This window comes from Dreissena polymorpha, chromosome 4 (genome assembly GCF_020536995.1).
Source record: "Dreissena polymorpha isolate Duluth1 chromosome 4, UMN_Dpol_1.0, whole genome shotgun sequence".
In the NCBI taxonomy this organism is placed as follows: domain Eukaryota; kingdom Metazoa; phylum Mollusca; class Bivalvia; order Myida; family Dreissenidae; genus Dreissena; species Dreissena polymorpha.
The window spans coordinates 133,595,311-133,609,785 of NC_068358.1; the positions used below are offsets into that span (position 1 = coordinate 133,595,311).

Sequence of the window (14,475 nt, forward strand, 5' to 3'; positions counted from 1 at the left end):
AAAGGTTGAAGGTCGTATAATTTTGAAGCTTAAGTTTTCTCGACTCTAAAGATTTCTTATGAAAAATCACTAAGTGGGAAAGTAAAAAGTAGTCCGTGCACGCGACAGGTATATTTAACAAGGTGGGAGACAGGCAAGTGTATTCCACAAGGTGTTATACCGTCAATGTCGGTATAAACAGGGGAAAAAACAAAAACAGCACATATGTGCAGACATAAGCAGAACGACAAGGAGACGGATATGCATATGTATGTGTGAAAGGGTCTAGTGTCTGTATAGGGTCGTTGACGCTGATGTTTATTCCTACGAGTACATTTTGAACCAACATACATTTCTTTTACAAATCATCGCATCCTTGATTCTATGAATATATATTATTTTATTTTAGAACAGGTAATTTTTAACGAATTATAAAAATATTTGTCTTGCACTACAGAGATATGTTTATATCATAAATATTTGGTGAGATTAATTATTCCTTCTTTTAACAGAAAAACAAACATATCTGTCTGTATATATTTTAATTACAAGTCTGATATGCTCTGAACAAATTTTACAAACATCTGAACCTTTGTCAAAGAATTTTCATGAATGTAGTTATTTTGAAGGGTTAAAATTGGATGTTCGATCTATCGCGTGTGATGCAAAACCCTTTCGCTAATAACGATGCACCTTGAAAGTAAGTTTTTTTTAACAAGTATGCACAAATATGAACACGGATAATAGCTGTGCTTCCTAATACGTTTTTCGTTTAAAACTCAATATCAGTGATGATATTTCCTTAATGTTGTTATTATGTTTCGTTTTGGAACAATATTATGCTATACATAACACATACAATTATGTAAGATTTTGACATCAATTATAAAACTATTTTGGTTGTATAAGCTATGTCTACAACTTTCACACCTATACAAAATACAACATCACAAAAGCGTGATGTGGTAATAAAAATGTACGCACATTTTGTGTAATTCAATTTGCAAAATATTTTTTTGGGGTTTTATGAACAGAACATAGCCTTATATTTTAAACAATGTATCTTAATATATTAGAATGCAGGTCTTTTTAAGTTTAAATAGACACTTGTATTATTATGACACCTATTTTAAAGGGATCTTTTCACGCTTTGGTAAATTGACAAAATTGAAAAAAGTTGTTTCAGATTCGCAAATTTTCGTTTTAGTTATGATATTTGTGAGGAAACAGTAATACTGAACATTTACCATGGTCTAATATAGCCATTATATGCATCTTTTGACGATTTTAAAACCTAAAAATTATAAAGCGTTGCAACGCGAAACGATTGAATAATTTGGAGAGTTCTGTTTTTGTCGTTAAATTTTGTGAAACTACGAAGATTGCTTATATAAGGTATAAAATACGTCAAGTATGTGTACTCGGCGGAATAGCTCAGTAGGCTAAAGCGTTTTTACTTCAGGACTCTGGCAGGACTCCAGGGGTCACTGGTTCGAAACCTGCTCCGGGCAATGTTCTTTTCCTTTTTTAAATTTTATTCTTGATTTTTTACTGGAGCTTTTACGATCCAATGTTTACAATTATCAATATAAAGCATTTAATGAATAAGTTAAAAAATGCCAAAATCTGTGAAAAGGCCCCTTTAAATGTAAACAAAAACATCGACATATATGCATGCATGCACAATCTTTAGAAAAAATATTGTCTGTCTCGCATACGAGTAAGTTGAAAATAGTCGAACGCATTTAATGACCTGATCACCACATGCCTTATAATTCAATAGTATTCATATTAATTCAACACATCATAGATAAACAAAAATACAAAAATAAAACAAGGAATTCGGGTTCTCACGTATAAATAATATGTCCTATTTATCTTAATCAATTTTGTCGCAAACGTTTTGGAATGAATCAAATACAAATGACATATCTGATAACATAACGAGAAAAAATCGAAATCCGGAGGCAGATGCTTCCGTGTCAATTTAGAAATATTGAAAGTGGCAGATGAGAGATTAAAGAAAAACTGACCACCAATATTTACATAATTGTTGTTAAAAGCTAATCATGCTGACCTTATATTAGATCGAAATATAGATTACCCATAGTCACACATGAAGTACACAATATATATATTAAAATTTGTTATGTGTCCGTCAATACGAAAAAACATAGTATGGACGAAATTCGGCAGCCCATCTTTGCACATTGCTCCTCCATCAATTATTATGCCTTATATCGATGGATTTAAGAAACATATTTTGCAAACATGTAAACCATCACACGATGACGTTTCGTATGCAACATTTATCTACCTTTAATGTCAATATTACACTTAGATGTAAAATTGCGTATTTGGCCAAGAAAAGTCTTTTTCTGGAATACATTTTTGTTTTTAGCTGTTCGCGCATATGTAGAGTGAATTTTGCAAGTCATTCTCCTCTTAACTACGCTAGGCAGAGCCTCGTGTTATTGGACAATCGATATTGGCCAATGAGAGCGCACGTTTTGCATGAGCGACAGCACTCAAAGGCCTGCAATAACTGCTAGGAGCGTCAGCTCTACTACACTAGGAACGATAACCACAGCATTTGCATGTTTATAGTTCACCACTGCACTGATACGCTGCAGACAGCGAGTGTGTTAGTAATCAATAGTGTTTAACAGCCTGTGCGACGATATTGGCCAGTCTAGTGTTTAACAGCTTGTGCGACGACATTGGCCAGTTTATCATTGAAATCTGTACATATTGGCTGCTTTCGTGGAAAACGGGGCTTTATGCATGTCAAATAAGATTAGCCTGTGCACACTGATTAGCCTGTGCATTGCGCACAAGCTAATAAAGGACGACACTTTCTGATTTTATGATGTTTTTCGTTTAAAGAGAGTCTCTGGTACTGTGATGACCTTTAATGCATATGCATTAAGCCCTGTTTTCTCAAAATGAAGCTAAAACTATCTTTTTATTAATGATTTGAAAAAAAACACATCTCGACCTGTGCTTTAAGACACACTCTTTATCAATTTGAATTGGTTGTGTTCATTTCACTTGCGATAGAAAAGGGTATAACATAATTTTGAAAACTGAGTTGCGTCTAGGATTAAACAATAGCAAACAATTTCAGTGCCTTCGGCGCTTTGATTGTATTACGCATGCAATTTCAAAATGAAAGAAATGACAGCCATTGACTTTTTTCTTTCCATTTGCATGTGAATCCCCCGTCTCATTAACGCAAAGGTCGCACTCAGTGGGCAAACCTGTTCGTTACATATTTGAGAGAATGTGGTAGATTAGGAAGTTTTATTCATTACATTTCGGTTGGTTAGTTCACAGACCATGTGTTTTACGAGCAAAATGAAAGATGGTTTGATATCACTAAGATGCAAATATGCGTCATGGTTACTTTGGAGGAGATAAAACCGATTTTGTATCAATAGGTCAATGGTCAAGGTCACATGGTCTTAAACATGATTTTAGAAGTGCAATAAAAAGTTCAAGTACCGTTCTTATCTATTGTAACAGGGATTAAAGCAGACTTTCAATTTTGATGAATTTCAAAATCTAACTACAATAATCCAAATTATTCCCTATTCCATACATTATATTGGTCCTCATTATTTAATGTCGATAGCACTTACGCAGTGAAGCAGACGACTACTCTACTTTAGTGGTAACACACCACTTTAAACTATTACTTTAATGTATCTTGATATTCGGAAATTGCTGCCTTAAATCATCGTAGATTCTAGCATTAAAGTTGTGTGCGCACATCGCGTCAGACGATATACGCGTCTTCATTGGGTATACCCCCGTTCCGATTGGACGTTTTTTATATCAAATCTTTTTAAAGTAAAGTGAATCGATTTTTTTAATTTTGTTTGCAATATAGTACTATTCATTCCGGTGTGATGTCTTAATACGAGGTTAGTGGATGTAGTGGATGTTTTGCGGGTGTGTTTAGAACTAACGGCTTGCATGGTTAAACACGATGTAAATGAACAATTTTGAAATGGAATTAACGGTTATAAATGAATCTTTGTAGATTAATAATTTATTGCTGCATTGTCAGCATTAATTCAGAAATTCTTTTACTCGTTTCCTTCGCCGTTCAATACGCGATAACCGGAGGATATTTATTATCGTAGGCTTCTTATAAATAACTGTAGCGGAGGAACATCATGTAAAAGTATTGCATGTGTCGGGGGTGTACATAATGTTTTAATAACATAATATGGTAGCAAATGTTTACCTCTTTATGTAAACTTCGTTCTTGGGTTCCGCGCTTAACACGAAACGTATATTTACTTAGGGCAGTTGAGTAAACAAAAAAGGAATGCCGATAAGCTATATTTATACAGTGTATAATAATATTTCCACTTTTATTTGTTTATATAAAACACGCTAAATTATTCATTTTAATAAGAGCCAAATATTTAATGAAGAACGAGAACTTGAGTTAAATTGAAGTTAAACTATTTTAATACATTTATACGTTAATAAAATATGTTTTAATTTTTGATACAAAAGATTACATAATATGCATATATAACATACAAAAAGCTTCTTTGAACAATATATAGCAAGAAACTGATTGTCCTGTCCCTACCTGTTTAAAGCGATTGCTTTGCCCGTAAATGTGTTGATCAATAATGTATGCGTCAAGCACAAATTAATTCTTCTTTTCCATTCCTATTCCAAACACATCACCCAAACTACTTAATCACGGATTTTAAATACTTTATATAACTATAAAACGAATGTTGCTTTAGTGTCCAATAAAGACGAGTATCATTTGAACACTACCGTATACCATTCGATTAAAAATGGACTGCCCAGCTCCTTCCAACAGTGGGTTCACGGTTTTCCCAACAAACGTAATATAACATTGAGACGTTAAATCGCTGATTAAAGAAGTCGTTCTCAACCAAACGGGACGTTTCGTTGTTTTAGACAAAAGTATAAAAGTACAGGATTTACAAAGGACACCGCGCCCGAGACACCAATGGAGACTGCCGAACCCCCCGATTCTATAAATGCTAGCTACTTCGATGAATATGTTCAGCACGATGACGACCTGGAGTGCCATGGGATGCAAACAAATGAAAATATATGCAGCGACATTCTACGAAAAGAAAAGGAACAAAGGAATCATCTAGAAGTCAAATTCGACACCGAAGAAGAAGACGCGTGTATTTGCTTGTGTTTTTAGTGTGTATGTATGCATTAATAAAAAAGAACAACAAAATGTGTTTTGTTTAATCGTTTGTACGTGTTTCTCGTCTTTATACTCGTCAGTGCCAATGTACATCTAGAATTTAAAGTAACCTGCGAGTGAGTGAATATTACGAGTTGATTATTGTCAATGCACCGTATAATGAATGACAAACAACTATCTGCGCTTTTCTATGCCTTTATTGAATGAACAAGTTTATTTAGCAATGTATTTACAAATATAGCTTTGAAATATGTTAAAAACAAGATAACACACACACACACACACACACACACACACACACACACACACACACACACGCACACACACACACACACACACAAACACACACACCCTCACACACACACACACACACACACACACACACACACACACACACACACACACACACACACACACACACACACACACACACACACACACACACACACACACACACACACACACACACACACACACACACACACACACACACACACACACACACACACACACACACACACACACACGCATGATTAACAATGATAACATTGGAAATATAACTGATTCCGTATAATTGAATACTCCGGATAATTGAATATACGGACGTGACAATTGGGCCATACTATCTACTGTACAAATCAATATTATTGTATTCAGATGTATACAAAAACGTACACAGTCAATTCAATTAAAATGTATAATTTATTCCAATCGTTAAATGGTTTAATTGCACATGTCATTATATATAGAATGAAGACTTACGAGTACGTCCTCATTGACATTATTAGTAATTTAAAAGCATAATTTGTCAATGAGGACGTACTCGTAAGTCTTCATTCTATATCGTTATTGTATACATCTGAATACAAAATTTCCATTACCATATACGTTTAAACATTACATATACACAAATATAGGGATTCAGGTTTTCACATACGATACGAATGTGTGTTCAAGGTAACACAGATTCCAACGTTCTTTAAATAGTGATATGTTCTAAATATCGTGTTGATTAAATGGCTTTTGTCGTTGATGAAGTGGATGAAATGCACCATCAACAGCTTAGCGGCATGCATTCTAGATATCGTGCGTCTAACATTATTCAACACATATATTTTTCTCTGAAGATTGCTGTTTTTCAGATACATCGAAATGTGAATGTTTAAATATAATTATGTTTTAGTATGATTTAAACGTGCATGTATCAATAACCTTCCGAAAGAAATTGCGCATTATTAATTCATGCTCTGTTTGTTTAGCAAGCTGTTAATTGATAACCTAAAAACTCAACAGAAAAGCGTTTCTTCACTAACACGTAATGAATTACGTGTTTGCACATTATATTTCATCAATATAAGAAATCTTACATTAGACTTATATTAATAAAGAAACAATACAAATTGATAAATTAATGCCAACTTGTCTCTTTCCACATAATCACCTTACGATTACAATGCGATTTACGATATAAAGTCTAAATTCAAAACAAAACAAAATACATGGCATAAGCGTGTATATATAAGTGCAAATACGCATGGGCAAATAAACATAAACTGAAGCTTTAGCTGCAACAGCAAAAGAGAAACTTTATGCGGCCCTTTGTTAATGGCAAGGAGTCGAATTTCATACAGTCAAACACAACACAACTACACTTAACAAGACACACCAGTACACATGCTTAAACATTAATATAACTTGGGCCACCGCCTTGGAACTGTCACTGCAAATGCATTGGGGTTTACATAAACTGTACAGTATTTATACAGTGTCGTTGCATGCTCTATACCTATGTTCTAATTTAAAATGGCAACATCAACGGCATACATTACACTTTTCTATAAGAAATTGGTTTTATACGTTGCGCACGTTTTATTCATGCTTATATTTCAATTATTTTTTTAAAGTATATTACGTGGGTGTAGAGCAAATGCAACATACATGTTAACTAAATACAAAATTCAAATCTTGCAGTCTTTCGTTCTGTAATGATAATGCGAGTATAGGATATCACTTGAAAATAAAGAAATGGTGTAATGGTATGAAAGGCTGCAAATTGATATTTAGACCTTCGGATATAGTGACAGCTGGGTGGTAATTGATATAACTGAAACAGGCAGCACGTGTCCGCCTATAACAAAACACAAACTATTTTCCCGAGTCAACGATTTATTTCATTTCTAACGTCTACCTTAGTCTATATTATATAAAGTATATAAAATAAGGGATGATATATAACTTATTCAAACAGAATAATAAACTGTAATGTATATATATATATATAAATTGCTAATGCAATTAAATAAAAATTGTGTTCAAAGCGAGTAAATAAGATACAATTTAATTTGTAATTATATTTTTTTGCTGATTTAATTCTTGCAGTGATAATTAATAGACTAAGTTTAAACATCAGGGAATAACAGTATTTATAATATGCCATTCATTTCCCATGGTCCGCGTGACCTTTATTATAATCATAATTTTCCAGTCACGGCATTTGAGCGGAACATTTCTGAGTATATGCGTCATACGAGTTGACCCGTGACTATTTGGTAGCAGCTATAATGTATACTTTTATAGATGAACCTTTATAAACTAATTGAATCTATAGCATATCAATTTCTATATCGGTTCTCGTTTACAGTTGATGAAATCCCTATGGGTTTAATGCATATTTGTGATACGAGTGAAGAGCAATATCTACATACGCAGAGCTCTCTGATAGTCATATCGCGCTGGTTCATCAACCATTCAGTTTGAGTTTCAGCACGCGGATTAGCGTTCACAGCGGATTGGTCGGAGTAAAACAGAAACGTAAGAAAATATGTGAAATAGGGTAAAGTGCAGTGGTTTAGTAACAGTGTAAAACATGCTTTGTTAATATTTATACGGATTAATAACACAATGAGGACAGACAAATAGTGAGTGAAACTTCAATTGATGGTACGTTTGTATGATAAAACTCTTATTTCGTCGATTCTTCGATCGCAGTTCGATTTGCAATGGATAACTTCAATCTTATAGTTACAATATGTTTCCCTTTAAAGCTGCTACGCCATAGATATTGAGAAAAAAATATATATCTTGCAATAAAACATTACTAAATTGCAAAATAATTAAGCAAATACGATCGCAATAAACCAGCGAAGGCCTTCTCCTAATATGTTATGTTTTCTGAGCATCCTAGTTTATGCAGGTCCTTATGCAAAGTCCGATCAATTTAACGTATTAATGCAGTAATTTACGTTGTACATTGAGTTCGTATTGTTAATTTTATCTAAGTTATTTCGCTTCATTCATCTGCTTTTTCCAATCTAACACATATTGTAAAATATTGATTAAATAGTATTTTAATACCGAAGAACAGGAATGATTGCATGACGGTATTGAATCCTGCTTAAATTGCGTTTCATAAGTTTTTCACATCATGAACAGCTTGCAATTGGGAAACAACCGGACTCCTGACGGGAACTCGATTGTGAATTTTAGCCTATCCTATTAGAATTACAAATTAAACGTTATAAATAATTTTAAAACGCTCAAAAATAAATAAATGAATACATTAAATGTACGCATTGATATGAAGCAATAGTTATCACTTTTGTGTTGCTTCAAGCTTTTAATATTAACCGCGCCATATAGTATGTTGCTTTGAAGCTTGATATTCACCGCTTCATACAGTATTCATACCAATATCAAATTGTAACATGAATTGCAATGCGATAGTAAAATTACACGATTCACTGAAGCGATATTATTAATAGTCATGTTTCAAACTAAAACGTGCTATTACGGCATAAACTCTCAATTTAAATTCATAGTTGGGGTTAAAGAGAACTTAAGTGTTTTTGCTTGGCTTGTGCATACATGTACACGTGTGTGTCCTTTCATAATGTCGATTAGATAATTTAAAGCTTCAATAAGTAACATATTGTGTTTTGTTTTCTAGTTTCGAATCATATCAATATCTTACTAAATTAAAAGCTGACATCCAAGGAAGAAAAGAAAACAAAATATTAACAAACACTGTTTCATACATAATTATATCTACTTTAAATCCAGAAATTTCAATAAGACTATATTCTTAGAGGGTGTGTTTGTGTGTCTGATTGCTATCAAGAATTGTAGCGCTATTTCGTGATTAATAACTATGTTTAGGTATTGAAATAAACGTGCACAAACATCGTTGATTCGAAGGATATGCCAATATAATACAAGCTACCTTGACTTTAACCAAGCCGCATTGCGATCTCGCATAGCACAAAGATGAGTTGTTTTATATGATTTCTATCATTATCAATGTTTTAGTTTACTGCATATATGAAAAGGTGTAACAAAACACTCGTATTTTGATTGAAGAAATAATCCCGTTTTACGAAACATCAATGCAAATCTATAAATCAGTAAATGAAATAATTTCATTTTCACATTTTATAAGCGCATGTCATGTATCGCATGAATCAATATATGCCGTATTGATAGTATAGATTTGATGAATGAAACATGCTTATGCTTCAATTAATAAATTAGACATATAGATTGCCAGAATTGCTGTTTAATTTTCCACTTGGTTTGCATACATCACAACATGTGCATACAAGATAACACAGAATAACATCACTATAAATATTTCGATATCAACACAATGTTTGTTCCATGCATAATCGAACATACGTATTTTCTTTACCGTTTTTTTTTTCGAATAACCCGTGGTCTAGAATGTACATTCATTAAAATTAAATTACGCATGAGAAATGTTTTTTCCTTGTTCCTTTCATTCTAACGTCAATCGCAGATTGTAACATCTGATGTCCATACACTATATCGGTAAACATAATTGATAGATGGTTCTCATATGTTATTTAAAATGTTTGACATGAATCACGCATATTTCAATTTACAGGAGATACATTATACATATTTTGCATATATCAAATGTATTTTTATAACATTCAAGAAAGAATGTAAACAAGCAAAAAACACACAAGAAATATCGATTTTTTTCTTCTTAAAAAAATATTTTATACATATATTAAAACTAAGTATGCGAATATAAGCAAAGTATGGTTCAGAGTATAAATAAGCTGTTTGAGTTTAACTATAATTAACAAATTACTAAATCTTACTAGGTATTATCCAATCACCAGAAAGGAATGAAAACATTTAAATGTCTGTCTGTTGTATGCTCTGTATATTTGAAATTGAGTCAAAGGTCATTCGATCCCAGTGACTGTGTGCAAATTCAAATGTAACGGGTCCTAATTCGCTATAACATTCTTGTCCTGCGATCGCATTTGTTGTTATTTATATGTGTAGTTTGTACCATTGTTAAATACATTTCAGATGAATTCCTCCAGTTTAAACGTATCTGCTATGGCCACAGTAACCGAGGGACCGGTTAACCTCTTTGCAAACCGGTCCTATATTGAGATTCTACTGGTGACCGCACCACAAGTGGTCACCATTGACAGGGTGGTGACGCCTATTTGGTACATCATTGGCTTCATTGGAAACCCAATATCAGCAAAAATATGGCTGTCCAGGTTTGCAGAACTAATCTTAAATTAAATAATAAATGCTAACTTATTAATTTAAACTCAATTGCATCGGAAGCCTGATGATTGTGGAGACGCTGTTATTTCCTTTTGTTGGGTAGAACCAGTACTTTTTATCTTTTTGGAGGGGGATTCGAAGCACGTTCCAAAAGTTGGGATCGATCCCTGACCTTCCAGTCAAAAGGTGAACACCCAACCCATTTAGTCACTGAGATCTAAAAAGGTGTTGTTGTTTTTGTAAATAAATTCATTCACAATGATACAAAGATATAGACATAGACATCTGTCAAAGATGTAGACAGTGTAAAATTATTTTATATATAAAATAATGAAAAAAGTCCATTCTTTAACACATCAATATATATTAAGTTTGTATGAAAGTATATGACAAATTCTGTTTTTATATGAATGCCAACTGTTCGTCAATTTGAAAAAAATTACTCCGTCATTTTGAGACGAACATATTTAAACCGTTGTGTTTTGTATTTAGCTTTTTTAGCATCATCTTTATACTTAATTCATTACTATTTATTTTCAGAACAGTTTGTAAATCCAATTCATCAGCATTGTACTTTGGAATCCTTTCCATTGTTGAAACATTGTACCTCATTTTGCACGTGATTTACGAACTTCACATGGCCTGGGGTTACAACACGTACCACAAACGGGTCTCGTGCGAGTTGTTCAACTTCTTCTTTATAACTCCTCAGTATATGGTAAATACAAATATTGTTGCATTGTTTTAAATTAACGTATCGTAATCTCAATGCATGTTCGGCCATACATAGTTTCAATTTTAACTGACATAACATTCTTTACATATTTTGCAAAGGCATGCGTCTTTTATATGTGCATTTGAAACGTAGGCTAAACAATAAAAATACATGCACCCGCGTATTGAAATCCATGTAATGTGCAATAAAAATCTGAAACATCATTGCATCAAAGTATTGTTTTTACGACGTCTGTTTCATTATCACAAAAATATTATATTAGATTGATTTTGAAACCGTAGACATTTATCCTATATGATGCTTCATGCAATGTCATATTCCATTTTACCTAAATGAGTCATCCCGTATTTGATATTGTCACATGTATAATGTTTGACGTTTCTGTGAATAATTTGTGAACTACATTCCTCTAACAAAAGCTTTTCAATTATGCTATTGCACTTTTAAATGCAGACCACGAATCACAACATGAAATCCTACTTTTCAGGTTCCTATGCTGGTTTTAGCCTTTACAACAGAACGTTATATCGCCGTCTGTCATCCGTTTGTCAGTGAGAAATATTGTACAGTAACTCGTGCAAAGATTGTGATTGGCTGTATGTCCGTTACATCAATAGCTCTTGGACTTGTACAAGTGTACATTTGGGCGTTTGATGACGCCATTGGATGCGTTTTCCGTCCGTCCGCAAACGGCTTTCACACAATCTGGACATGGGTAACCGAAATGCTGCTTTTCCTTGTCATCCCCGTTGCTTGCCTTGTCATAAATGTGCTAGTAATCCGGGAAATAAAGCGAATACAGTTTCAAAGTGCAGCGCATGGTCAGGGGAGTAATCCGGCCTCGACAACTACGTTGCTATGTGTTTCATTCTATTTCATTCTAACACTTCTTCCGGCGACAATCTTTTACGCCATACAGACTTCCGTTCCGCAAGGGAATCCTTATTTGAGTCTTGAAAAATGGGCAAGTGACCCAACGTGGAAGTCGTATTTTCTGTACCTTACTATGCGCAAAGCGGTTGAGGAAATATGCTTATCAAATTACGCTTCGTATTTCATTATTTATTACATCACTGGAACATATTTTCAAAAAGCATGCAAAGAAATGTGTATGCGCTTCGTTGGTAATAGAATGATGAGATCACCAAATAGAGCTAAGCATACTGACTATAGCATGTCTACCAACAATGGAAATGCTGGGAAGTATGCTGAAACAGTTATACTAACCAATCTGGAGCCGTAGTTTAATAAGAAAACTACTGCGTGACATGTTTGTTAGAAGATTTGTAAACATTTATCGTAAAGCTCGAATTCGTTTAAGATTGAGGTCAACCAACATGATCTATATAAAATACGTGAGCATTGTAGTACTGGATTGTAGATTTGGAAAACGAGGAAGAAGTTCATTACATGTTATGCTTTTCAATGTGTGATCTTTACAACGTCCGCCAAATTAATTGATGAAAGACACACCGGATGAATGAACAGATTTTTTGAAAGCTGTGGGAAAGTTTCAACAAAATAACATTGTCACGCCTTAAAAATTGTATCGGTATGTATATTGCATAATTATTTACATTTTTATTACGATGCCAACATGCCAAGGCGATCATGCATTTTAAATGGACACCATGGTGAATTTTAATGTTTTTAAAAGCAACCCATGAGCAAACATCTACAAAATGCTGTGCAACTACAATTTATCCGTTTTTTTAACCGATATTCCTATGCCGGCGACCAAACAAAAGTTAATTTTGACCCTTCGCGTGTTGAAAATGCATCTTACATTCATAATCATTATCAACATCGAATCGTATATTACAGCATTATAACGATGTTTTATTAAATTATGCATACACTACTCTCTATCTTCTCATGTGAATTGATAGTTTGCTCTGCCGTTACCTGCTTTTGCATTATTGAGTAAATAACCACTACGTCTTTCGGAACTATGTGTTATGAAAATGTCCAAACTACCGGTTTTCACGCGACATTTTGCCGCATGTGCTGTTCGTATGGATTAAATTATTGCAAGAAATTATGCCATCGGTATGAGATGTGATGTATTACCCCTTGGGAACAACAGATGCAAAGGAGTGTTTAGAGACGCCTCGGTCTAGATAGAAAGAGTATCGGGTTTTCATTTATTTAGCACACTCTTATAATATATTCATGAAAAGCCAACATAAAAGTGTGATGATACGCAGTCGCACATGTATATTTTAATTGCATATGTTTAAAAGTTTTGCCAAACTGAATTGATGATAAACTTTGAAACAATTATTGATGTATTCAGATCATTCTTGCATGAGGTATTTTTTCGTTTGTGTGCTTTTAGATGACTATATATTTAGTCATATCATTTGGTATCTTTTGGACATATTATTGGTGCCAATTAACGCATTACTTAGCCAGAATTTCAATTATTTTTCTAGTTGTATTTCAACGTCGAGTTCGAATAGAACTAATAAAATTATTGTATTAATTCTAATATAATAAACAATTGTGTTGTGTCAGTAATAGCTGTGTTTAATGATACAAAAAAAGCTCATCAAATAATGGCAAGTCGAATTGATTATAGAATTTATGTCTATTTTCAAAATGTGGAGAAATGCAAAACAAGTAAAATGAACTTCAAGCGCAAATTTGCAAAAGCTGTAACACGAAGAAAACGACATTATGTATTAAAGTTTGCATTATTTGAATGTATGAGAATAAACAATGAAAAATGAATTAAATGTTGTTTTTTAATTAATTAATTGCTTTAATTATTTTTAATTTTTCATCTTATATGTAAACCTATTAAGTGAAAATTGCCGCTGGCTGCATTAAACAGACGTTAGCTGAAACTCGCAAGTGTAGAGATTATACAATTAGGATTCGTGAATGACATAAGGAATTTGTTGTTAATATCCTTATCAATTATGTAACTTTTTTACAACCTGTAATAAAAAAAACTGTGAGCTGTTGCACGCATCCTAACTCCTAGCCA

The 14,475-nt window shown here is 33.4% G+C and overlaps 1 protein-coding gene across 2 annotated transcripts; it reads left to right on the top strand.

Annotated features, from left to right (window-relative positions):
* The first annotated feature begins 7,910 nt into the window (after positions 1-7,910).
* On the top strand, positions 7,911-14,259 carry LOC127876810 (growth hormone secretagogue receptor type 1-like). Of its 2 annotated transcripts, none has more exons than XM_052422274.1 (4): positions 7,911-8,008; positions 10,538-10,737; positions 11,288-11,465; positions 11,971-14,259. In XM_052422274.1, the coding sequence occupies exons 2-4, from the start codon at positions 10,538-10,540 to the stop codon at positions 12,724-12,726; spliced, it is 1,134 nt and encodes a 377-aa protein (XP_052278234.1). In that variant the 5' UTR covers positions 7,911-8,008; the 3' UTR covers positions 12,727-14,259. The 2 variants fall into 2 exon arrangements, with proteins under 2 accessions (XP_052278234.1, XP_052278233.1); XM_052422273.1 differs by having other exon boundaries at positions 7,945-8,137.
* Positions 14,260-14,475: the final 216 nt, after the last annotated feature.

Bases quoted from the DNA above. Each gene is read 5' to 3' on its own strand.
- LOC127876810 (XM_052422273.1), top strand. The intron at 10,738-11,287 runs GTTTGCAGAACT...ATTTATTTTCAG, and splicing joins GCAAAAATATGGCTGTCCAG to AACAGTTTGTAAATCCAATT. The intron at 11,466-11,970 runs GTAAATACAAAT...CCTACTTTTCAG, and splicing joins TTATAACTCCTCAGTATATG to GTTCCTATGCTGGTTTTAGC.